General features: G+C 42.2%; 1 protein-coding gene across 2 annotated transcripts in view; it reads left to right on the forward strand.

Moving 5' to 3' along the window:
• GNB5 (G protein subunit beta 5) overlaps window positions 1–26,477 on the forward strand; it is a 59,034-nt gene that overhangs the window by 4,740 nt on the left and 27,817 nt on the right. For both annotated transcript variants that reach the window (XM_037833958.1, XM_037833957.1), the window contains 3 exons: window positions 17,737–17,873; window positions 20,842–20,883; window positions 22,483–22,559. In XM_037833958.1, coding sequence (XP_037689886.1) covers window positions 17,737–17,873; window positions 20,842–20,883; window positions 22,483–22,559 — 256 coding nt within the window. The remainder of the gene's footprint in view (window positions 1–17,736; window positions 17,874–20,841; window positions 20,884–22,482; window positions 22,560–26,477) is intronic.

Consider the following 26,477-nt stretch of genomic DNA (forward strand, 5'->3'; position numbering starts at 1 on the left):
TCTCTCCATCACTGTTATCTGTTGTTTTGCTTTTACAAGAAGCCCGGACTCTGATTTAAAAGCTAATTTCAGGGGCTCGATGTGGGAAGAGAAGCAGAGGAATTTACCAAATCCAACCATTTAGTTCATTTAAGGTTGTTTAAGAAAGCTTTTTGAATAGACGTAGTGTGATTGGCATAAAAGGAAAATAGCAATCTTAAACAAGCTTACATTATTGACCACCACCACAATAATTCAGAACCTACTCTGTGAATTTTATGAGTGAGAATTAAATAGGCTAAATGACTCTTGGCCATTCAGCTTCCCTTTTACTCTTATCAGATGGTTGGTCCTCAATGGAGCTTGGGCTAAGGGCCAGATTGGGGAAATGGTCTCATCTGCTTTTTAGCTCTGAGGCTGGTAGCTCCCCTCTGTTGAGCTAGGCCTCCCCACCGTGGCCTTGTCATACCTATACACTGTGCTCCTCAGTGGCAGAGAGTCTAAGGGACTTGCCCAAGGACACCAGCCTCCTGGTGGGGCCAGGATTCCACCCCAGGCTCACTGCAGCTTTTATGCTGAATCCCTTTGTACTTTTTGCAGATGGGGGTTCTCCAGAAACTCATTTTCTTGAAAATGTGAGCTGCTTGGGTGGCACTCTGCCCACTGGGATGTTTATCAGTCTTTTTTGTGAATTTGTAAATTGCTGTAAAATGGAGCTTTAGAACTGTGTACCCCGTTGTGTGTGTGTGTGGTGGGGGGGTGACAGTCCAATAGAGGAAACTGCTGTTGTCCTTCCCCAGGGCACAGTGACCTCAGGAAGCAAGGTGAAATTTTGAACCTGCAATGGAAGGGTCTATTCCCACCTGTTTGTAAGTCAGAATTTTTGAGTCGAAAGGTCATGTGTGATGGTTAGGTTCATGTGTCAACTTGGCCAGGTGATGGTACCCAGGTGTCTGGTCAAGCAAGCACTGGCCTAACTGTTACTGCCAGAACATTTGTGGCTGATTAATAAACCAGAAGGCTGGTTTGTTAAATCATCAGTCAATGGACTGCAGCTGTGATTGATGATGTCAGTGAAGGGCGGGTCTTCTACAATGAGAGAATGCAGTCAGCTGGAATTAATCCAATCAGTTGAAGACTTTCATGTGAGACAGATAGAGGACCTTCACTTCTTCTTCGGCTGACCAACGAAGCGTTTCCTGAGGAGTTTGTCGAAGTTGCCAGTTCATTTCCTGAGGAGTTCATCGAACATGTTCACCAAAGTTGCCAGTTGGCTGCCTGAGGAGTTATTCGAGCATCTTCACTGGAGTTGCCAGTTTGCTGCCTGCCCTATGGAATTTGAACTCGTGCATACCCACAGTTGCATGAGACACTTTTATAAATCTTATATTTATAGATGTCTCTGGTTGATTCCGTTTCCCTAGAGAACCCTAACTAGTGCAGTCATGTGATCCAGAAGTCATGTGGATCAGAGAAGTCTATGTGATCCAACCCCCTCAGGTCACGGAACAAGGTCCAGAGAGCTAAGTGAGTTTCCCAAAATAAGCTGTCATGGGAGGTGGGGGGATAAAAAGACTGGTGGGACAATGCCTGTCCTCACAAACATGCTCTTATAACATAGATCTAAGAGCCAGTGTTGTGATTCTTTATTGTCTCTACCACTTGACTAAGTGCTTCTTGAGCTCAGCAGGCCTTCATAAACATGCCTGTGAGAGGGGTATAAAGTTTAGTAGCACCACAGCCATTTCCTGACATAGCTGTTCATTCCCACGCCCCACATACCTTTGTCAGGGATAGTGTGGTGCCCCAGAAACCAGGGCCAAATTTTGGACCCACAGTTGAAGGGTATCTCCCTCCCATGTGTGCATCAAAATTTTTGAGTTGAAAAGGCCAAAATCACGTGATATTATTCTTGTTTCTTCCCACTGCAGCTTCCAGACCGCTTCTCCTATCCCCTTATAAAAACCCTTGCTCCTTTGAGGCTCCTGTTATTCAACTGTGCCTCCTTCTTCCTTAACTCCATGCTGCTGTCTCCTGACCTCCCAGCCATGCTCCCTCATTTCTTAAGGACTTTGGCACATGACCTTCCTTCCAACTCTAAGCTCTGCCCCATCCTGGGTGTCTTCAGAGTTCAGCAGGGTGGCCCACATGACTTGACAGTTCTGTGTCTCTTGACCTTGTCCTCACTCCATTACAGTCCCATAGTTCATGCACACCTGGCATCTTGTCTGCACTCAGAACTGCTCCTCCTCCCGATCCTCTGATTGCTGCATCCTACTCCAACTGCAATTTTTGCCCACGGAGAGCTCTTTCCTCTAGGATGACTGGGTTCTTTTCTTTCCCACTCCCTTAGCCGCTTCCTTTCTTCTCTTCCCTTGAGTTATAGCTTTGATACTTTGGCCCACCTTCTCAGCAACAATCTGGCCAAGTAACCCTAACCTCCCTTGCCTTTCTGTCTCTTCATCACAGCTCTCTGGCTAAAAACCTCAGCCCTTGGATGAATCTGCAGTCCCTTGCTGGTGTCTGCTCCCAAGCAGCAGAGGCTACCAGAGGAGTGGCACTCAGGAGGCCTATGGGTATCATGACAAAGTCCACCCACTGGGCTCTCAGAGATGTCCAGCAGGTTCTCTGATCTGATTTCCACAATGTCAATTTCAGACTTTTCCTACTTGCTACAGGTCTCTGACCTCTCACCCTGCCCTCTCTGCACTCTCAGCAGATGACCTCACCTCCTCCTTCAGAGAAAAAGAAAGCGAGAAGTAGATTCCTCAACCTCTCACTTCCAAACCCACTTCCCTGTGCACTCACCTGCACTTCTGTTCCTTTACCTGGCTTGGGTCAGTCCCCACTCCCAGGCTTAGGAGCCCATTGTCTCCTGTATTCAGTAACCTCAGTCAATCAGTTATGCCTTCTCTCTCCTGTTTATGAAGTAGAAAAAAGGAAAGTGCTGAACAAGGTATATAACATGATCTTATTAGCTTAAAAAAGACATGCTTGTATATGCATTAGATTTCTGGAAGGATACACAAGAAACTTATTATCTCTAGAAAGGGATATAGGGGAGGGAAGAGGGAAGAGGCGGTACTTTTCATGTTATACCTGTCTGTACATTTACTGCTTTTCCAGTGAAATTTAAAAAAAAGAGTACTAGAATGAGATCCACGGACAAGAAAAAAATGAAGAGAGAGGGAAAAGAAACTTTAAAGTGTCCTTGACTTGAACATAAGATCTTTTTTTTTTTTAAAGTCTTTGTTTGGTATGTCCACATCCTGTTCATCTTTATTGGTGTTTTCTGTATTTTTTTCCTCTTCCTTTGGCCATCATTTCCTATTTCTTTCTTTGTTTTGTACTCTTTTTGCACACTGTACAACTTAATATTTTAAAATGTTAACTCTGGGATTTATTCCCTAAGATGTCTGTTTCTTAATTTTGTAACCAGCTGGTAATAAAACAGACATTTTCTTGAGCTTCAGCCCTCCTGTCAGAAACAGCAAAGCTCCTAAAGCTACAAGATCAACACTCCAAAATCAGTTGTGTTTCTATACCCAAGCAATGAACTATTGGAAGAAAAAGACAAGGAAAAAAATTCTATTTACAGTAGCAACTAAAAGAATTAAATATCTAGAAATAAACGTAACCAGGGATATAAGGAGTTGTACACAGAAAACTACAAAACATTGCTAAAAGAAATCAGAGAAGACCTGAATAAATGAAAGGACATGCCATGTTCATAGATTGGAAGATTAAATATTGTTAAGATGTCAATTATACCCAAAGCAATTTATAAATTCAACATAATCCCAATCAGAATTCCAACAGCCTTCTTTGCAGAAATGGAAAACCAGTCATCAAATTTGTATTGAAGTGTAAGGACTCCAAAAAGCCAAAGTCATGTAGAAAAAGAAGAATTGAGTTAGAAGACTCATACTTCATGATCTTAACACTTATTACAAAGCCAAAGTAATCAAAACAGCGTGGTACTGGTACAAGGACAGACATGTAGACCAATGGAATTGAATTGAGAGTTCAGAAATCAACCCTCACATTTATGTCCAACTGATTTTTTTTATTTTTTTATTTTTATTTTTTTGAAATAAATTCAAAGTTATAGGAACAGTTGCAAAAACAATACAAACCCCATATACAGAACTCCAGCATACCTTGACCCCCCTCCCGATACCCCAGTCCACCAACTTTAACATGCTGTCACACCAGTATTTCTTTCCCTCCCTCCCTCCCTCCCTCCCTATCATCCATCACCTATTGCTCTGTCTTCTGAACATATGAGAGCTAGCTGCACACATCCTTGAACAAACACTGTAATTCACATATACAATTCCCATGAACAAGAACATTCTTTTATGTAGTCCCATTAAACGCAGCTAAGAAGTACAAGAGATTCAAGATTGATACAAAGCTTACATTCTATATTTTCTTTTTTTTTTTTCTCTTTATGTCGCAACTGTGTCCCTTTGAGCCTCCTGTCTTCCATCCTCAGATCCCATCCAGGGTCATCCTTGGCATTCAATTGTCATCTATTTAGACTGTCTTTTTCTTTTTCTTTTCCTCAATTGTGGAAACATATATACAGTCTAAATCTTCCCATTCCACCCCCTCCCTAGCATTCCATTAGTGGGATTAATCACATTTAGAATGTTGTAATGCTATCACCTTCCCACCATCCATTACTAGAAATTTCCCTTCACCTCAAACAGCAACCTTACACTCATTTCTTAACTCCCCATTGCCCCTTCCCCCATTTCTCTTAACCCATACTCTACTTTTCATCTCTATGGTCATATTCTCTGATAATTTCTTTGTGTTTACTGTGGGGCTTAAAATTAACCTCTTAAATCCAAAACAATCTTGTTTTTCTTTGATACCAACTTAATTTCAATAGGACACATAAACTATGTTCGTATACTGCTCCATTCCCCCACCTTTATATAGTTCTTGTGAAAAATTACATATTTTACATTGAGTTCAAAACCACTGATTTGTCATTAGAGTTTGTATATTTTATATCATGTAGGAAGTAAATAGTGGAGTTCCAATTCAAAAATTATTGACTTCTATTTGTATTCCATTGTGGTTGGAGAATGTGCTTTGAATATATTCAATTTTTTTTTTTAATTTATTGAGGCTTGTTTTATGTCCCAGCATATGATCCATTCTGGAGAAAGATCTGTGATCACTAGAGAAAAATGAGTGTCCTGGTGATTCGGGATGTAAGGTTCTATATATGTCTGTTAAAATTCTCTATATCTCTTTTTCCTTTCTTTGTTTCTCTGTTGGTAGGGCTCCCTTTAGTGTCTGAAGTAGGGCAGGTCTTTTATTGGCAAACTCTCTCAGCATTTGTTTGTCTGTGAAAAATTTAAGCTCTCCCTCAAATTTGAAGAAGAGTTTTGCTGGATAAAGTATTCTTGGTTGGAAATTTTTCTCTTTCAGAATTTTAAATATGTCATGCCACTGCCTTCTCGCCTCCATGGTGGCTGCTGAGTAGTCACTACTTAGTCTTATGTTGTTTCCTTTGTATGTGGTGAATTTCTTTTCTCTTGCTGCTTAAGTAACTTGCTCCTTCTCTTCAGTGTTTGAGAGTCTGATCAGAATATGTCTTGGAGTGGGTTTATTTGGATTTATTCTATTTGGAGTTTGCTGGGCATTTATGCTTTGTGTATTTATATTGTGTAGAATGTTGGGGAAGTTTTCCCCAACAATTTCTTTGAATACTCTTTCTAGATCTTTACCCTTCTCTTCCCCTTCTGGGACACCAATGAGTCTTAAGTTAGGACGTTTTATTTTATCTATCATATCCCTGAAATCCATTTTGATTTTTTTGATTTTTTTCTCCATTCTTTCTTTTGTTCTTTCCTTTTCTGTTCTGTGGACTTCTAGGACACTGAGTCGTTGTTCAGCTTCCTCTAATCTTATATTATGAGTATCCAGAGTCTTTTTAATTTGGCCAACAGTTTCTTTTATATCTATAAGATCTTCTATTTTTTTATTTACTCTTGCAATGTCTTCTTTATGCTCTTCTAGGTTCTTCTTTATGTCCCTTATATCCTGGGCCATGGTCTTCTTGATGTCCTTTAAATCCTTTGCCATGTTTTGTTCCTCAATTGTAGTTCTTTGATTAATTGTGCCAAGTACTGTGTCTCTTCTGGTATTTTGATTTGGGTGTTTGGGGTTGGGTTCTCCATATTGTCTGGTTTTATCATGTGCATTAAGATTTTCTGTTGTTTTTGGCCTCTTGGCATTTGCTTTGCTTGATAGCGTTCTTTCAAGTTGTAAAAAAAAATGCCAATCTGATTTTTCAGAAACACAAGTTGGTGGCGTACACTTTCTCTAACTAACCAGCAGATGCTGTCTGCGAGTCACCTATACCCCTCAAGTCAGTTCTCCTCAACTTTGTCTTTGTGGTGTGTGGGGAATTGATTCTTGTGGGATTCAGTTGGTGAACTCAGTTTGGGTGTGTTGCTGGAGCCATCCGCCCTGAATGTGGGGCGTGTGTCCGGGTGGCTAGGGAGGCAGGGCAGCTTTAATATTTAGAGCCCCCATGTGATCCCAGAGATTCAAGGCTGCTTCAAGAGTCTAAGCCTTCATTTCAATTCTGCCCCAGACCCTCTCTGTCGCTGACCCACAAACCAACAGCATTGACATCGCGTCCCTGGGTTTTCCGAGCAGGCCCCCCTTCTCAGCTGTGATCTTTCAGGACCTCTGCTGAGCGAAAGTTGTGCTGCATCACAAGTGCACGCTGTCTCTCAAGGGAAGCCTTGGACTGCCGGGCCGTGCAGGGGCGCTCTCAGCCTGATGCAAAGATGGCTGAACGGGACATCTCAACCACCCCCCGCTCCCGCACAGTTCCTTCTTCCCAGCTTCAGGACAACTGGCGGGGCTCTGGGCTGTGGGCACGGCCCTGGGCAGGAGTGTCTCCAGCCTACTGGGGAGCCAGCTGCAAGCAGCAGGGTTTCTCTCTCCTTCCGGCTCTCCCCTCCGCTCCCCTGGCCCTGAGGGAATCTGCAGTGGGCTATCCTCCACGCCAGACACCGAGAGGCCGGCTCAGTCCGCTCCTGCCGTGCTTCACTGCATGGTTCCCTCCATCACAACTGCAGCCGCTCCTGGGTTTTTCCCTTTTTTTTTTTTTTTTTAAAAGAACCAGCCTGTCTCCAAACGCCAACCCCTGGCTTCCCCACAGTGCAGCATGGCCGCAGGTCTTTCAGCCAGCTTACTCACTTATTTCAGAATGCAGACGCCCCGTTTCACCAAGTGTAGAGCCCCTGTGGTTCTAGCAGACTTTGTCCAGCTGGTGCATCACTGAAACCAGTATTCTGGGTCACCTTCTGGTTTTTATCTAGTATTTTCCACAAAGGTGTTTTTTGCCCTGTCTCACCTAGCCGCCATCTTGGTTCTCCTGTCCAGCTGATTTTTGACACAGCGGCAGAGACTACTCAATTGAGAATGAGTAGTCTCTTCAGCAAATGGTGCTGGGAAAATGGACCTCCATTTGCAAACAAAAAGAAGGATGACACCTACCTCACACCATTTATAAAAATTATCTCAAAATGGATCAAAGACCTAGAAGAAAACATAGGGAAACATAATCAAGACCTTGTGTTAGGCAATGGTTTCTAAGATTACACTGAAAGCACAAGCAACATAAGAAAAAATAGATAAATGGGACCTCATCAAAACTGAAAACTTTTGTGCCTCAAAGGACTCTATCATGAAAGTAAAATGACAGCCTACATGATGGGAGAAAATATTTGGAAACCACATATCTGATAAAGGTTTAATATCCAGAATATATATGTTAATTATATATATAGTCCTTCAACTTAACAAAAAAACAAACAACCCAATTTAAAAATAGCAAAAGACATGAATAGAAATATCTGCAAAGAAGATGTACAAATGGCCACAAAGCAGATGAAAAGATGCTCAGCATCATTACCCATCAGAGAAATGCAAGTCAAAACCACAGTGAGATTCCATTTCACACCCATTAGAATGGCTGTCAAAAAAAAAAAAATTACAGGTGTTGGAGAGGATGCAGAGAAATAGGAACACTCATTCATTGCTGGTGGCAATGTAAAATGGTATAGCTGCTGTGGAAGACAGTTTGGTGATTCCTCAGTATAGAACTATCATATGACTCAGCAATCCCGCTACTAGGTATATACCCAAAAGAATTGAAAGCAGGGACTCAAACTGATATTTGCACACCAATGTTCATAGTGGCGTTATTTACAATTGCCACAAGATGGAAGCAGTTCAGGTGTCCATCAGCTGATTAATGGATAAACAACATGTGGTATATACAATACAATAGAATATTATTCAGCTGTAAAAAGCATTGTAGTTCTGATGCATGGATGAACCATGAAGACATCATGTTGAATAAGATAAGCCAGACACAAGAGGACAAATATTGTATGATCTCCCTGATATGAATTAATCAGAATAAGCTAACTTATAGGGTTAGAATCTAGAATACAGGTTACCAGGGGTAGGGATTGGGAAGTTAAGGTTTAACATGTAGAGGGTTCCTATTTGGAACTATGGAAATATTTTGGTGATAGATGGTGGTGACTGTAGCACAACACTGTGAATGTAATTAACAGCACTGAGATGTATATCTGTATGTGGTTGTGCCGGTTTAGATATATTATGTTCCCCCCAAAAGCCACGTTTTAATCCAATCTTGTGTGCTGTTTCCATGGAGAGATGACTGACCCAGCTGTAGGTGAAACATTTTGATTAAGTATTTCCATGGAGGTGTTAATGGGTGGGTCTTAATTAGATCACTCTAATCCCTTAAGAGGACCTGTAGCCAACAGAAATGTTTGGAGATGCTTGGAGTTGTGGACAGGATGTTTGGAGATGCTAAGGTAAGAGATGAAACCCAGAGTTTGCCCTGGAGAAGAGCAGACGCCAGCCACATGCCTTCCCAGCTGACAGAGGTGTTTGGGATGTCATCGACCATTCTTCAGTGAAGGTATCCTCTTGTTGCTACCTTAGTTTGGGCACTTTTATGGCCTTAAGACTGTAAATTTGTAACTTAATAAATCCCCCTTATAAAAGCCAATCCATTTCTGGTATTTTGCATAATGGCAGCATTAGCAAACTGGAACAGTGGTTAAAAAATGAAATGTTAGGTTGTATATATGGTAATAGAATAAATTTTTTTTTAAAATCCATAGACCTGCACTACAAACAGTGAACCCTAACTTAAACCATGGAACCTAATTAATAGTACAATTATAAAAATATGCCTTCATCAGTTGTAACAAATGTTCTACACCAATGCAAGTTATTAATAATAGTGTAGTATACAGGAATCTTGTATTTTTTGCATGATTATTCTGTAAACCCACAACTTCTCTAATACAGGGAAAAAAAGAGTCTTTAACTTGAAATTAATCTGAGGAATGATCTGAAATTCTGAAAAGCAGACAGAGCAGGAAGGATGCATTTCAGCTGATGCATATGGCAGCCTTCTGCGGTTCTGTGGAAGCTTCATCCAGATTTCCAGCTCCTTTTGGGCAGATTCTCACATTAGGTAGATTATCATATTGGGTAGGAACAAAGCTACTCAAAGCAAATTTATGTAATTTCTCTAAATACAAATCCAGACTGAATTTGGGCAAATCACAGGATTTATCATCATATGCTATTGACTTTTCTCTCTATTCCAAATACAACTTTGTGAAACTCTTTATTGTAGGATACTTTATGGCTGCAGTCCTCGTCTATTTTATGGTTTAAGGAGAAATCTAGGAAAATTGAATTCTGGATTTATTTTTTCCTTACTCTAAGGATAATATGTTTTCTATGCTGAGGCTTATAGATGTCAGTTTCCCTATGGACTAATCGTCTTTCCTGTCAGCCCTTCCACATGTTAGCTGCTGCTGTTGGAGCAAAAAGCAAACCTTTGCCTTTCCTTTCCTTTTCCTTTGCTCTGCACTCAATAATCATGAGCTGGCTAACTCAAGGTTTTTAAAATAAATTCACAATGAGCTACTACTCACTATAGAAAATTTGGAAATTTAGCAGAAAATATGAAAACAAGCCATCTATAACCCCACCTCCCAAAAGGAGGCACTTTTGATATTTTGGTGTATTTCATAGTTTATATTTCTATGACTGTGTATACATTTATAAGCACACTGGAGAGTGTACTACAGATTGAGCTTGAGCCTAGCTTGGCATTTAACGTAATGGTTTGACTAGCTCCTCATGTTATTTACAGTTCTTTTAAAATGTCATTAAACTGAATTTAAAAAAAATTGTATGGTATGTGAATATATATCAATAAAACTGAATTTTTTTAAAAAGTCATTAATTACAACCATATGATAGTCTATCTTAAAGGCTGTTGCATAATTTAATTCTTCCAACTTTTAATTAGGAAATTCAGAATATAACTTTTTTTGCGGATAATAAGTGTTTTGGGATTATTTTTGAAGTAGTTCTGTTTTTTCTACTTAAGACATCTCACTTGTCTTTGAACTTATCTTTGATTTAATCCTTCTGTATTTATAATCAAAGTGTTCATTTTTAGGAAGATTTCTGAGCTTTGTTCATGCTCTAGTCATTTTTTTTTTCATGGCCTTATGGAGCAATGAGAAGGGCCCTATTGCATATTTTCACTCTATGAGTTTACATGGTCTTTGAATTCTTGTGTATCGACCAGCACAAAATACCTTTTGTTTCAGATTTGTGTGTGCACGGATTATAAAATAAATAGCAAAAGTATGCCCCAAAAGTTGAGAGGAAGCCACATCTTGATGAAGTTAGTCTTCGCCTGAAACCAGAATTACAGATTATTTCCAAGATCTCATTTAGATGAACTCTAACACCCTCATTTTCTAGAGCAAGGCACAGGCTCAGAGAAGACATTTGTTCACCACTGATTTATAAATTATGAATCCCTCACCTCCCATGCCTCATTTTCCTCTTCTGAGAAGTGAGAGGGCTGGTGTAGCTCATTGACTGTCGCACTTGCTGTTTGGACCTCAGGGGTATGCTGCATAGACGAGCCTGGGCTTCTCCCTCCACCACTCATCAGCTTGGCTCTGCTTAGGTCGGTTTTGTATATTGGGCTTCTAGTAAGATTCTGACTATGGGAAGAAACTGGGGTGATGGACCCTATCCATCTTGTTTGATCCTATACCTCTGTGCCCGGCACAGGGCCGGGCTGATGAGAAGGTGCTCAGTTCCACCTGAGTCACTAAGGTCTCTTCTGGCTCTGACTTGCCACGACTCTCCCAGCTGCATGTGGCCAAGCAGGACCAGGGCCAGTTTCTTGGCTCTTGGTTTAGGGTCCCTGACTCCCCCATGATCAAGAAGTGTTGGGGACCCAAGGGCAGGGGTGAGAAGCCATTGTCACTGCCTCATCTGGCCTTGGTTTTCTGAGGAATTACTGCGCCTGCCCAGGGTTTATCCTACTCTTCAAGTCTGACTCTGTTCTTAGGGGTCTGAGTGTGTGCATAAAGTCCTTAGCCTCTGAACTAAGCCTGTTTCCTCAGGTTGTTGTGTAACGCTCATCCCAGCTCAGTCTCCTGTCACTCAGGAGACATGCAGTAAATGGTAGATATTGGCAACTTGCATTGAAAGTTTTAAAAAATGTGTTTTCCCTCTGACTCAGCAGTTCCACTAATTGAATTTATCCAAAGAGGTGATGGAGTATGGTGGTGGCAGCAATGGAACAAGGTGTCCGTCAGTACTACGTTCATATGATGGAATGTTATGTCATCGTTAAATATGACAGATAATTATATTTGACATGGAGAAACATCTATAAGTATGTCAGATTGAAGACAGAGCCCCCAAACTAGATGTAGAGTATGATCTCTTACACACATGCACATGTGTATGCACATATGGAGAAAAGGTCTAGAAGGACATGCACCAAAATATTAAGAATGGTCAGGCTAAATAAAATTACAAGTCATCATATGTTTCTGTTTTCTGATTATTTCAATGAGCATGCATTCAATTCTATAATTATAGAAAAAGCAATTAAAGGGGGGGGTCTTTCCCTGTCCATAACTCCATTTTTTTCACTTTCCCATTCTTTTCCTGTCCTAAACTTGGTCTCTAGTTTTCATGGCCCTTCCATTTTAGAACCCCTTCCTCCCACCTGGGTTATGTTGTTTCCAATGTTCCCATCCTTAGTCCCTTGTACCTCAACTCACAATTTTGGTTTCTGGCCTGCCAAATTCCTATTAGGCATTTAAAATTGCCTTCCCAGTTAATCTTCAGAACACCCCATGGATTAGGTCATCGTCTTCCATTTTACTAAAAGCAAACAAACTCAGATGTTAAGAAGCCAGCTTCCTACCTATCCTTCTTCTACCCCAACTCGTATACATCCTTCACCACCTGTGACACCTCCTCTGATGGCCGTACCTGCCAGCAGTTAGCCACACTATCCGCTGGCTCCTGGGTGACTGCATCTGTTAGTCACCATTGCACTGTCCTGTAGTTGTTACCTGTTGCTGACCTGCCTGCACCTACAGACTGTGTTTTTCCAGGCACATCTTAAGGGACTGTTCCAGTTTACTAATGCTGGTGTTATGCAAAATACCAGAAATGGACTGGCTTTTATAATGGGGGGTTTATTTGGTTACAGTTCTGTGGTCATAAAAGTGTCCAGAATAAGGCATCAACAAGAAGATACCTTCACTGAAGAACAGCCAAGGCATCCGGAACACCTCTGTCAGCTGGGAAGGCATGTGGCTGGCGTCTGCTGGACCCAGGTTGTGTTTAAGCTCCTCTCTCAGGTCCTGTGTATTCTTAGCTTAGTATCTCCAAATGTCCCTCTGTCCACAACTCAGAGTATCTCTGAGCATCTCTGTCAGCAATCAAGCATCTCTCCAAAAATCTTTCTCAACTGCTCTGAGCTCCTTCTGTTTGTGAGCTCTTTTATAGGACTCCAGTGATTTAAATAAGACCCAGCTTCAATGGGCAGGGTCCATATCTCCATGGAAATAATTTAATCAAAGGTCTTGCCCAGAATTGATTGAGTCACATCTCCATAGAAACACTCAATCAAAAAATTAATGTCTGCCCTCATAAGATTGCATTAAAGAATATGGCTTTTGGGGGGACAGAATATATCCAAACCAGCCATGGGGCATGGCAGAGAATGGCCATGTTTTCTGGTAGAGGGGTCTTCCATGGGAAGGTGAGTCTCCTAATTGGTTTCCCTCCTCCAGTATTGTTTCCATGAATACTGTTCTCCACACTGTAGCTGGAGATACTCGTTGAAAAGGCAAATCTGCCATATCACTCTTCTGATGAGAACCCATCAGCCAGCACCACCACCATGGCATAAGGCCTGAGCTCCATTACATGCCATTACTTGATTGTGCCTACCCCTCACCCTTCAACTCTCCTGATATCAAATTGCCTGTAGCACCCCTAAAAACACCTGCTTATTTCATACCTCCAAGCCTTTTCTTTTGCTATTCTCTCAGCCTAGCATGCCTTCCTACACCCCCTTGCATCCAACTCACTCTTACTTGTCCTTTAGGCTGAGCTCAGCCATCACTCCAAGAAGCCCATGTACTGCCCCATCCTCAGACTCTCTTTCCACATATCTAACCTACAAGTCACACATAGTATTGAATCTTCCCGTAAGGCTCTGTCTCCTCTGTGGAGAACAGACTCCCATACTTCTCCCAGGCCTTGCACAGCCTGAACCAGGATAAACTAGGAAAGAACTCGAGAACTGTCTTTAAATGGTTTACAGGTATAGTAGAGAGCAGGCCAATTGTGAGTTGCTTAGGGGACAAAATAGACTGATGGGAAGGAAGAAAGTGCTAAAAAAAAAAAAAAAAGAAAGAAAAGGCTGGCTGTTGAGCAACTTGGATTGGGAAATATGTCTAAAACCACTTGTGTGTCTCTCACCCCCAGTGCCAGTCAGTTTGCCATGACAAATTGATGGACTGTTTTGCAGTTGAAGCAGGGGTGACAGACTGGGCGTGGGGGAGTAGAAAGAGGTACAGAAAAAGAAGGGGAAGGAGCTCAAAAGTTATTTTGGCCCACCAAAATCTGATGCTTAGGAGGCCTAACAGTTGATTGAAATGATTGAAATAATAAGTATTTCATTTATTCTTTCAAAAAGTATTTTCTGGGCACCCACTGTGTGCCAGGCTGGAGAATAATAACTAACGCCTAGGAAGTGTTCCCTTTGTGTCAGGCTTTAACAGTTGTCCCAGCAGCCCCATGAGGGATGTGAGGCAGGAGAAGGTAAGGGACGCAGCAGGTGTGGGGCAGAGCTGGGCTTTGACCAAGAAGCCCGACTCCAGAGCCTGTGTGCTTAACGGCTCTGCTCTAATTATGCCTCTAAAAAGGACTGAACAAGACAGCACCCCTGTCGTCCTGACTCTTATCTTTCAAGTGGAATTTCTTAACAGGTTACAATTTATATCCCAACACATTCTTATTGTAGAAACTAGCTGGTTGTATTCTTCATTTCTTAAAAAAAAAAAAAAAAAAAAAAAGTCAAATCCTGGAGAGTTGGTCCATTAGAAGGCAAAAGAGACCCATGTCTGCTCTGGTCTGAGCTCCCACAAATTACCTACAGAATATATTCAGCTCATTTCAAGATTTTTTTCCTTCCAAGCATTAAAAAAAATTTTTTTGAGTGCTTTAATTCAATGGACATTGAAATTTGGCAAATAGAAACAGGACGGAGTGGGTTGGGAGTGAATCTATAGGCAAGAAGGGAATATGCAGTGAGAAAAAATAATCAATGGGTGGGATGTGTTCAGATTTACGTTATGTAAGGAGGGCCCTATTTTAGTTTGGCGAGTCATCTTTTATTTTCTTTTGTTTCTTTTCTCTTCCTTCTCCCTCCCTCCACACCCCCCCCCCCAGACATTAAAAAGCTGTGGCTGTCCTAATGTAAACTGGGAGAAGCAGCAGTAATATTGATGTGAGGTTTCAAAGTAAAATCCTAAATCAAATGTGCTCACAACTCTGAGCTGGTATAGGCTGATGTAAAAAGCCTAAAAAAATTCAGACAATTCTTTGTGGCAAGGAAGAGGGGGAAATCCAAGTTGTTCCCTAATGAGCAAAAAAACACATCCCTTTGGGCTAGATCTGGGGTTGGCAAACTTTTCCTTAAAGGGCAAGATGGTAAGTGTTATGCTTGTGGGTCATGTGGTCTCTGTCACTTCTCACCTCTTTCCGTTGTAGATGAAAGCAGCCGCAGACGATGCGTAAACAAATGGGCACAAACAAATGGGCATGGCTGGATTTGGCCCATGGGCCAGAATTTGTCAACCCCTGGGTCAGATGATTAACCTTTTTTTTACATGAAAGGAAGCTGTTTGAGTAGTAAGTTCTTCAGGACATAAGTACTCTCAGGACGCTGAGGGGACTAAATAAGCCTGGTTAGTTACCCCTGTGAGTGCTGGGTGTGGAACCTGGGGGCTTAGTTCCATTCCTGGAAAAATGTACGGGGAGAAAGAAAAAAACTTATCTGTAGGCCCAGACTTCTAGGTAAGTTCAGTGTGATTTTGTGAAGAATGTGTCTGTAAAAGACTAATGTGCTATTTTTGGCAATAAATAATGTGATGTTTTAGCAGAAGCAATGGCACAATAATGGAACATTCATTAAGTACTTTTTTACAGTTTGATTTTTCACAAAAACTTTTAACCTCTTCCCACTTTTGTTCTTTTATCACAAAGAAATGGAGCAACTTATTGGAGAAGTGACTGATTCCAGGGCTAGAGCAGGGAAAGAACATGATAAACCTGGAATAAGACGTGCTCAAAGACTAAGGAGGCCATGTCAGAAGGTCACAGGAACCTGCTTGATGGGGTCTCCCCCTGGGAAAATCTGGGACAATTTGAACATCAAAATAAATAATATTAGTAAAGGATTATAACCTTTTGAATGAAGTAAGAATTTGTAAGTCCACACTAATATAAATAAATCAATAAATAAATAGGGGAGAAGGGAAAACTCTATATATTAGAAAGTCAGCTAATAAATGCAGAAGGAAGGTTAGAATTAGAAAAATCATCACTTGCCAACCATCATGATAATGATTCAGGCAAGAGTCGTTAATGGATGTTAAAACTAAGGTATTCAAGTTTGAAGAGTAACATGATACTCTGAGACTATATCCCGACAAGATTCTTTTAAATTATGAAAGGGCAAATGGTGACTCTACAGTGGGAAGAAGTGGCAGGGCCTACCTTAACAGATGATCAAGGTGCATTGCTGCTAACTCGCCTGGAGCAGTGCCTCCTCACCCGATACACCCGCAGAACTCGGCGTCACTTCTGCAGTCCTCCTGCCGAATGTGCATTACCTGAACCGAATCTTGAGAGGAAACGTCAAACAAACCCAAACTGGGGAATGAAATAACTGGAGACTAAAGAAACAAAACAACTGAATGCAGCGCGGGAGCTTGGATTGTCTTTTGCTATAAAGGATGTTATTGGGACAACTGACAATATCTCGATAAGAGCTGTAGATTAGATAACAGTATTGTTTCAACGTTAAGTTTCTGATTTTGATAATTGTACTGTGGCTAGGTAAGAGAGATCCTTTTTTTTTTAAAGGAAAAAAACACTGAAGTATTTGGGGGAGAGGGGAAGGGAGGGAGGGAGGGAAGAAGGGATTAATTTCCCAAGAAGGGATGTCGTCGTCACACGGCTTAAAGGGCAGAGACAGCCCTCTCAGTCTAGGCTTCCAGTTTAAGGGAGATGGGCCACTTCCCCCTCAAGCTGAAACAGTTCCTTGGCTAAGATACCATGCCCTGAAATGCCCTTTCCCCTCCTCTCTGCCCATCTTTGGCCCCTCTGAGAGGCTTAGAGGAAGGAGACGTGCATGGGGAGTTAGGAGCCCCGACGTCTCCATCTGATGAGGGGCTGGGACTAGATGGTCCCTAAGGCCCTCCGGCTGCATCCTCTGAACTTCTTGCTCTCTTTCTGTGGCAGCGTCTCTATAAGCCCCTAAAAAGCTCTTCCCTATCTTCAGGAAAGGAGCGTGTGGTTCCTGCCCCTGGGAGATTGATTTTGGAAGCATAGTGTAGGCAGCACCTGATGTAGATCATGTGTTCAGACTTTTCAGATATTGCATTGATCTCTACCAATGCTGTAAGTTTTTCAGTTATGTCACAGGTATAGCATTTGCTGATGGCCTGTTTGATGATTCATTCCTTCATTCTCGCATGCCAGATGAGTTTGGGGCACTGGGGAGTGAATTAGGAGACACAGCCCCTGCCATTGAGGATCATGGGTGCACATTATAGCATCTGACCAGACAGTTTTTGTAAAATTACTTTTCCTTGTGACTAGAAAATGGCAGGTAAAAGAGCCAGAAGCCCCAGCCTGGCTCTGAGCGCATATTAGCCAAATTGCCTCTTTGAGCCTCAGTTTCTTCATCTGTTAAGTGGGGATAGCAAACTCACTCTGCTGCCTGCCCTGCCCATGTCTGAGAATTGTAGGCTTCCAATGGGAGAGTTCTCTGTAGTGCTTTATAAATATAGGATAGTGCTTTGAAAAACATGGGGCCTTAAATACAAAGAGAGAATGACATGTTGTCTCTATCCTGTACTGATCTTAAAAGAAAGAGTATTGTAAGGGTGGAATAGTGAAGAATAGGAGAATCAAACTGTGCCCGCCGAGACCATGGCTGGGGCTGTCCCTTCTAATGGATGTTTTCACTGACCCGGTGGGAGGCTCAGACCTGGCTCTCGGTAATGGGACTGATTGTGGCCATTGTCCTTTCAGTGCACCAGGTGGCAGAGCGGGTGGAGGCCCTGGGGCAGTTTGTCATGAAGACCAGAAGGACCCTCAAAGGCCATGGAAACAAAGTCCTGTGCATGGACTGGTGCAAAGATAAGAGGAGGATGGTGAGCTCATCCCAGGTATGTGGCACCTGTCGGGTAACAAGGTGAGCCTGTTTCTGATATTATAGCCGAGGAGGAGAGAGCTGTCCTTTTCAAAAAGTCCTTTTCTGATCTTTATGGCTTTGCTTATCCTGCAAAGGACGTGATTTAACAGAATTGAAGAACTCTCTTGCATATTGTAGAACTTCACTAATTTGATGAATAGATTTGGAATTGGTAATAGTTGAAACATGGTAGGCTATAAGTGACTTCTTTGATGAACCATTCAAAAATAATTTCTTTCTGAGCATATTTTCGAGGTCTTAGTTATGACTGAAGCCATTTTGAAAATACTAGGTTTATGTTTCCCCCAGAGTGAGGGCATAAGTCATTGAGATTCCATCAGTGGCTTTCAATTTAAGTTTAACAATTCTTATATCTTAAAGGATAACAACTTTATGATACATTTTTGGGGGAAGCATAATTTATTTATACATTAATTTCCTATAGCGTACGTAGTTTATTTTACAACTTATGTATTAGTTTTTAAGTTTTAGTATGTAAGTTTTAGCAGCTTAAAACATTTAGTGTCTCACTTGGTTTCTGGAATCCAGGAGCAGCTTGGCTGGCTAGTTGTGGTGCATGCTCTGTAATGGGGTTGCACTAGGGATGTTGGCAGGGACGGCAGCTGTCTGAAGGTGGCCAAGGCTGAGCATTCACTTCCAAGGCAGCCCTTCACCTGGCCGTGAGGCCTCAGTTCCTCACCATACAGGCTTTCCGTGGGCTGTGTACAACACGGCAGCTGGCCTGTCCCAAAGCCGGTGATCTGTGAGAGGAAGACAGAGGCAGGATGTCATGTTGTGCTTGCTCTTTATTTTAACAATTTAATATTATGTATGAACTTTACACATTAAATAAACCCTGGAAAATAAAATAAAGGAAAAACGTTTACTCCTACCACTGTCACAGGCATTATTACTATTGTAGAACATTTCTTTCTGGTCTTTTTTTTTTTTTTCAAATGCACGTTTTTACAACATAGTTAACAAGGTCTACATGTTGCTACCCAGCCTTTTGGATGCTTTTAGAGCTTAGAAAGTAAATACATGGTGGGTTTTCTATTACTCACGTGCTACTCTTACTAGGGAGGATGGAGGGAGGGACATTGGTACTGCTGGACGCCCCTCCTTCCACCTCTGCTCCTTTCCCGGGATGCAGAAACAGCAGGAAAATGTGGGCGTGGGGCGTGGGGAGGGCCTGGAACAGACTTTGGGAGACTCATCAGCGGTCTTTCTCCCTCAAGAGCAGGCGATTCATCAACCCGACCGCGTGGGATTAGGGTTTGGGGGTGCAGGCACCTTCCCTCCGGGTATGTAGGCCTCTGGTGTATAAATCTGTGCTCCTGAAGGCAGCCACATTTGGTTTTAGGAGAACAGTTTTAGCCTCTTGGTTCCCGTTCTCATTATGTTCTGTTTTCTCTCTCTAGAGAGCACTGTGGGTGGGTGGTGGGGCCAAACAGGCAGGTATCGTGTGGAGGCAGCCACTGAACTGAACCCTGACGTGACGCCCTGGGCTAGTGCTTCCCCTCCCCCTTGCCCTTCCAAAGGGGCTCTGGGAGTGGAGGACCCCGTTTACAGGCATGGAGCCCCTGCTCTGTTCTCGGCACTAAAGGCTTACCTCCCCTTCCCCACACATCACATTTGGGCATTTAGTCAGAGAAATTAGACCAGAAGAACCAATGCTAAGGAATCTTGAAAAGCCCCACGCCATCGATGTGACCTCATTTCAGGGTCACACAGCCACGCACAGTGTTAATACAGAACTCGTCTATGGGATCGTGGCACACAAGCAGCTGTGTCACTTAAGAATTCCACCTGCTTTGTGCCCCTAAGTGGTTTTATCCAGCCTAATTTCCCCTGCTTCATTCACCAAATTTGGCTCCAAATGGCTTGAGTGATTAAAAATACCAAGCCTGCCTTAAAGGCTGCAAATTTGCCCTCCCTGAGAATGAGTGGGGACTGGTGCACTGACAGAAGTCAGTTCATCCATTCCTCACACAACTGACTTCACTGCGAGTCCACTGTTGGCTACAGCCTGCTTACCTAGAGAACCTCCACACCACATTCTGAGCAGGCGATTGTTTTGTAGGGATCAGGGCTTGTGTGGATTTATCTCTGGTGAGTCTGTACTGCAAACAGATAACATGATAGTCACTCCCTACACCACAGCATGGGCTGTAGCAGCAGTTCCAGTTAAAGTGGCAATGTTGTCTGTGGGCCCAGAACTCACCCTCAACAGGGAGTGTTATTTGTTTACTGAACAGGCACCCACAGGAGATCTTCACCTTTACAGGGGGATATCACACATGTTCTCAGTGTGGGTGTAACACATCAGAGTGGGGAGCTGTGATGCCTGCAGGCATCTGAGAAGCTAAGACTTAGCTCAGGCCCACGTAGCTTCCCTTTGCATGTCCCTGTCCATGACTGGAGTAGTGGCCCAAAGAATGGGGATGGGACCCTTGCCCATAGCTGTGGGAAATGTAAGCCAGCACCACAAATGGGAGAGAAGACGAATAGCAGAGGTGGGTGAAGGAGGAAGTAAAACAGAGACTGTTATTTACCCGTTGGGTATCTAAAGATAATTCTAAGTTTATCTTACCCTGCAGAATTTTTTTTTTACATTTAGGGTATTACAAGTGGCAGCTAGTACCAATTGGTTGTACTTGGTTTATAAATGGTAGAAAAGAAGTGTCTGAACATTGTTTTCTGTAACTGTAGCTATGCCAGGAATGTAAGGTTGAGAACCAAGTTTTAGCCAGACTGGAAAATTCATCCCCCACTCAGTCCACTTTTTTCCAAGGATGGGTTGGAGGCCCTTACTTATTCCACTGTGCACACTGGCATTCTACTTCACAGTGCCCAGCTGGACACAGCTCATATAAGTAATTCTCAGAAGTTTTCTGTTAGAAATTATTGACAATGCCTGAACTTTTACTTTCTCCCCCCAGGATGGGAAGGTGATCGTGTGGGATTCCTTCACTACTAACAAGGTAAGACGTTCTTCCTGGCTGCATCCAGGAGCCTCGGGATCTCAACCTAGTTTAAGAGTGCCCGGCCCAGCCACCCAGCCATGTCCAACTCCCCTCCAGGCCCCTATGGGTGGCCACCCGCCTCTGGGGGAGCACTCCCCCAGTCATGCAAAACCCCAAGAAAGCCCACTTGAGTGTTTGTTCCTCTTGTAAGCTGAGGTGGCATTGAACTGAACCAGCCTGTGGCACTGCGGCTCTGAGCCCTTGCGAGTCTGGCCTGGGCATGCACACTGAGTAGACTCAGTATGAAAATAGTTTCCAGTATTTATTTAGAAAGAAATTCCTCCGCTTCCATATATATATATATATATATGTATTTATATGAAGACCTATGTCTACCAGAAATTGAATCGCATTCATATTTGGCATTATTGAATGTGTTTAGTAAATCAAGTGGGAACCCGGAACCATTTTACAGAGTCCCTGATGATCAGGCCCCTGGGGAATAATAATAAAATGGGACAGTTTGCAAAGAGCTTTCATGTGCTTCACTGGGAGCGTCTTCCTCCCCCAGCACTCCCCAGCCTGGAGCATGTGGGGTGTTGTGGTTTCCATGTACACCTTAGGGTGGCATAGAGCATAAAGCCGTGGGAGCTGCCTTTGGTTGTAAGGAAAGGGGGCCCGGGCTGTGCTGTGTGGAGAGTGGCAGCCTCACTCTCACTCCCTGGAGGGCAGTAGATAACTTCTTGACATCTGAAGAGCTGTGAGACTGTTAGTGACAACAGTATTTTGGCAGACAGCAATGGGGCCCAAAAACACAGAGAATCATCATGGGAAAGAAGACCAGCCTGGAGTGGACTTTAGAAACCATCTGGTCCAATCCCCTCATCTCACAGATGGAGGATGAGAGCCCAGGGAAGAGAGATGGCTGCCTGCCTGGGGTCACACCTCTTGGTGGTTTCGGGGCCAGGCAGTGCCAGGACTCACAGAAATAAGACCACAGACCCAAATGCTTTTAAACAGGCTTTCGTTGTTTGCTTCTCTGCAGGAGGACATGGGGGGCTTGGCCAGCAGCCAGAAGCCAGGGACTCAGACTCAGTTCTTAATGGCTCTGCTTAATGGGCTCCCTTGAGCACAACTCAATCCCTCTCCCAGGCCACCCCATTCCATAACTTTCCAGGAATTGTTTTGGGATCCACAGGGGAGTGAGGCACTTGTCCTCACAAGTAATAAACAAGCTTGCAGGGGAAATGTCATTCAAGAATATATGTTGGAAACGGGTGGGGGTGGAATCAGAGTAACCAGATGAAGTGTATATCTGAAAGGAGGTTGACATGAACTTTCTCAGGAAAAGGAGTCCCAGCATCCATGCAGAAGAACAAGGGAGTGTACTAGTCAAGAGGTAGTGCACTTTAAGGATATTTTTTGCCAGTAGGGATTTTTAACTGCATCTCCTCATCAATCCCAAACTGATATCCTTTGCCCCAAACCACTTCCCTTTGAAATTGCAATGTAATTCGTTAGGAACTCTGGTAATTTTCTTGTGTAAAGGTTAACTGTTCAGACTTCTGTGTAGCAGCATCTCGGTCCGTTCCCTCTCTGATGCGCGCTGTGTTTCAGGAACACGCGGTCACCATGCCCTGCACGTGGGTGATGGCCTGCGCCTACGCCCCCTCGGGATGCGCCATTGCTTGTGGGTGAGTAGGGGCTGCAGCAGCTTTTCAGATCTGTTCTTAGCCTGAAAATACTAATCAATGGACCCAAACGAGCAACATTAAGAACTTGTCATTCTTTGGTTTCCTTCCTGAGCAATGTGTTAAATTCCTCCCTAAAGTTTATCATAGAAGAAGAAAGCACAAGAATCTCTTTCATAATTATCTTCCTTATAGACTGACAATAGTGTACGTTTCAACCCTGACCCCAACTCTTAAAAGTACTGTTGGTGGGGACCTTGGTGCAAACATTTTGAAAAGAAAATTGGGTATGTGGATCAAAAGCCTTGGAAATTGTATAACCTTGGATCTAGAGATTCTACTTCTAGGAATCCATTCTAAAGGAATGATCCAAAATATAGAAAAGCCTTATAAAGCAAAACCAAAAAGGAAACAATATGTCCATCTTTGAGAAATGATTAAATGAATTGTGGTACCAGAATTGAATTGAATATTTTCAACCATTAAAAAGAAAAATTCCTATTAACAGTAAGGGATAAGAGCATAAAGTTTACTAGGAAGATTGCCATATTTTCTATTCTCCTGGAGCTCAGTTTAACAGGGTTGGCAGTAAGAATTGAAACCAACATATTTCCCTGTCCCTGAGTTAAACAGTACTAGGACCAAACAAATATTTCTACATGACTTAAAAAAAGAAAAAAAAGTATAAATGCTGGAATACCAGAAATGCAATAATAATTATTTCTTTGTGGTGGGCTACAGGTGTTTTTCTTTTCTTTATAATTTTCTCTTTTTTTAATCTTTTAAAATAAGTGGATATTTTTATATTATGGAAGAAAGGATTTTATTTTAAAAGGGAAATCCTAGACCCCAAGCAAAAATTTTGGAGCCTTCTCCTCCAGAGTCATGTCTGCTATCTTCCCTGATGTCCCTCCCTTTGGAGGCATCTTCCCACTCTCTCCCTCTACTTGTGAAGGTCATGTGTGCTTTTGGAACATTTGCTCACATACATGTATTTCATATTTTCTGATTTTTAAAAATAACTCAGAAGAGTAGACTGTTTCTCCATTTTGTAACTAGATGCCAATATTTATATAAAATGTATCCCCGTCTAATTCCTAAAAGGATGTAAGGTAACCATATTAAAAGGCATTATATATCTATAGATAGATAGATAGATAGATAGATAGATAGATAAAATATCCATAATAAAAGACATTCTATATATTTATATATTCCACAATTATAATGTAGGAATAATAAACACTCTACATTAAAAAAGCTTGCATAATATGTTCCTAATTGGGCATTAAATTCATAGAGTTTGATGAGTTACATAATTCTCAGTATCCAATACTAAAATATCAAGTATCTGGTTCTAAATTACAAAAGGACTGTATTGGGTGGGTCCTTCTGCGATGTATGGTGAATATAATAACCAAGTGAACAGTGTCGTTAGCAGTAGTTTAGTAGATGATGCTGTGAAGCTATTCCTTATTTTGACCCTCTCTAAATGGGACCCAGTGGGAGGATTTCCATGAGGGGAGGGAGACAGGGAAGGAAGAGGACTGAGTTACACAGCCCAGGTGTATAGCTTTCTGGTGACACGCCCTGCTGCAGAGACCGAGTTCCGAGTGGAGGCTTGGCTGGTATCTTCATCTCATTCATCTGTTTCCCCAGGCCCTGGCACAGGGAGGGTAGTCAGACCTGCACTGGCTGCCTCATGGGTTGTTACGAGAACCAAGCGTATGAAGCCCAAGAAGTGAATATTTGTAACCTTTTTAAAATTATGGTGGTCCAGTGGATGAGGAGAGAGCATCAAAAACTAAACTGAGAAATACTAAACCTTCATCTTACAGAGACCTTTTCTTAGAACTGCTAAAAACAATTCTGAGTAATTTATGTTTTTAATGGTAAGTCTAACATAATGATTCCCAACCCTGGCCTGGTGACATCCCAGTAACTCCATTATCACACAGGCCCACACCTAAGCCACATTCTCTAAATGTCTTTATAGGTAATAAAGGGGAAATTTGGATCTCTTTCTGCCTGAATCCTGGGTCTGTCTCCCAGTTGGTTCCAAACTTGAAGATAAAACCCCAACAGCTTCAACATAATCTCCTTTTCCAAACAGTGTGTTAATTGATTATATATTTAAGAATTTTTATTTGAGAGCCATGTCTCCAAGAAGCTTTCGCTCAGGTATTGTACACTTGCTGTGAGGGACTGTGTGCATGCACTGGACTGGGTGTCATAGGGCAACTCAAAGATGAAGAAGACATAGTTCCTGACTCCAAGCAATAAAAGAGATAAAAACAATGATAATGCTCACTCATTCAGCATCTACTATATGTCAAGTGCCATTCTGAACTCTTTGCATAATTTTCACAGCAATCCCTTGGGGTAGGTGGATAGGATTCACCCCATTTTATAATTGAGGAAACTGAGGCTCAGAGGAACCTAAGAAACATGACCAAGATCACAAAATTAGTTGGGTACTGAAGCAGAGGTTTAACACCAGGTGCATATGCTGCAAGGCTCCTCTGCCTCTCCTAGCAAGCCAGCAGCCCTAAGCCCTATTCCAACAGAGCTACAGAGAAATACTCTGAAGCTTCAGAACAGGAAGAACATGTCCTGCTTTGAGGGTCAGGGAAGACTGTTGTCCTCAGCATGCTTGTTCATCGCCACAGCTTAAGTACATGTCATTCTCATCTCAAACAAGCTTGCCAAAGCTACTTACTGACAAGAAACTACCCAAATCTACACCTGCACTTCCAAGCACTTGGGAAGGCACAGGGTTCCCTCAGTTTCCTCTGGGCCTCTGAAAAGAGGGACCCCATCCTAAGTACCATTCCCCACTAAAAGGTAGCAAGGCTCCTTGGAGTAAGGCTTTTAGGTCTGGGGCAGGAAAAGAGCAAAGTGAGTCTAGGATATTTTCTTGTTTCAGAAAGGAAGTTTTTGAAGACCAATGGGGTTATATCAAAAAAGAAAAAGGAGCTGGCTTGGAGAGGCCCTCCCTGTCCAAATTTGGGACAATTTGAGCATTAAATGGAATAGTAATAGTAATGTATCATAACACTCTTGAAGAGAAATCCATAAGTGTATGGTGATACAGGGGAAGGGGAGATACTTTTTACAGAAAAATGCCAGCCAATAAATGCAGAAGAAATTATCAAATTAGAAAATCACTATTTTGGACCCCTAAAGTAATATTTGATCCAAATAAAAGCCATCATGCTAGAATCATTATATGAAAGGTTGTTGGGAAATACGATATTCTCATGGTCTTAAAGTATTACACCATAGATAATTATATGTTACAAATGGAGAAGTGTACCTTGACAATAGAGAGATCTGGAATTCCCACCTGTTTTAGTTTGCCAGGGCTGCTATGACAGATACCACACAGTGGGTTGGCTTAAAGAAAAGGAATTTATTGTTTATTGTTTTTGGAAGCCAAAAGTCCAACATCAAGATGTTTGCAAGGCTTGCTTTCTCCCCGAGCCTTTAGCTTTCTGGCAATCCTCTGCTACGGGCCAACTCTCTTTCCTTGTGTCTGCTCCTCTGATTTCCTCTGACTTCTGACTTCTTCTAACTGACTATGCCTGAATTTCATTTACCTTATAAGGACTCCATTCACATGGATTAAGGCGTATCCTGATTCAGTTTGGCCTCATTAAATAGAACCTTCAAAGATCTTATTCAAAATGAGCTCACACCTTTACTAATAAAAATTACATGCCTTCTGTGGGAGACATGATTCAATTCTCCACACCACCTAAACCAAGTAATCAACATTAGTAACACCAGTAGTGGGACAGCAGACATTACAAGCCTCCTTTAAAAAAGAAAAAAGCAATAAAGAAGAGCACAATATCACTTTAGTAATTTTTTTTCAAAAATATTAAACTTGAATCTAACCATTAAGAAATAATGTGAAAA

This window comes from Choloepus didactylus, chromosome 4 (genome assembly GCF_015220235.1).
Source record: "Choloepus didactylus isolate mChoDid1 chromosome 4, mChoDid1.pri, whole genome shotgun sequence".
NCBI classification, from domain to species: domain Eukaryota; kingdom Metazoa; phylum Chordata; class Mammalia; order Pilosa; family Megalonychidae; genus Choloepus; species Choloepus didactylus.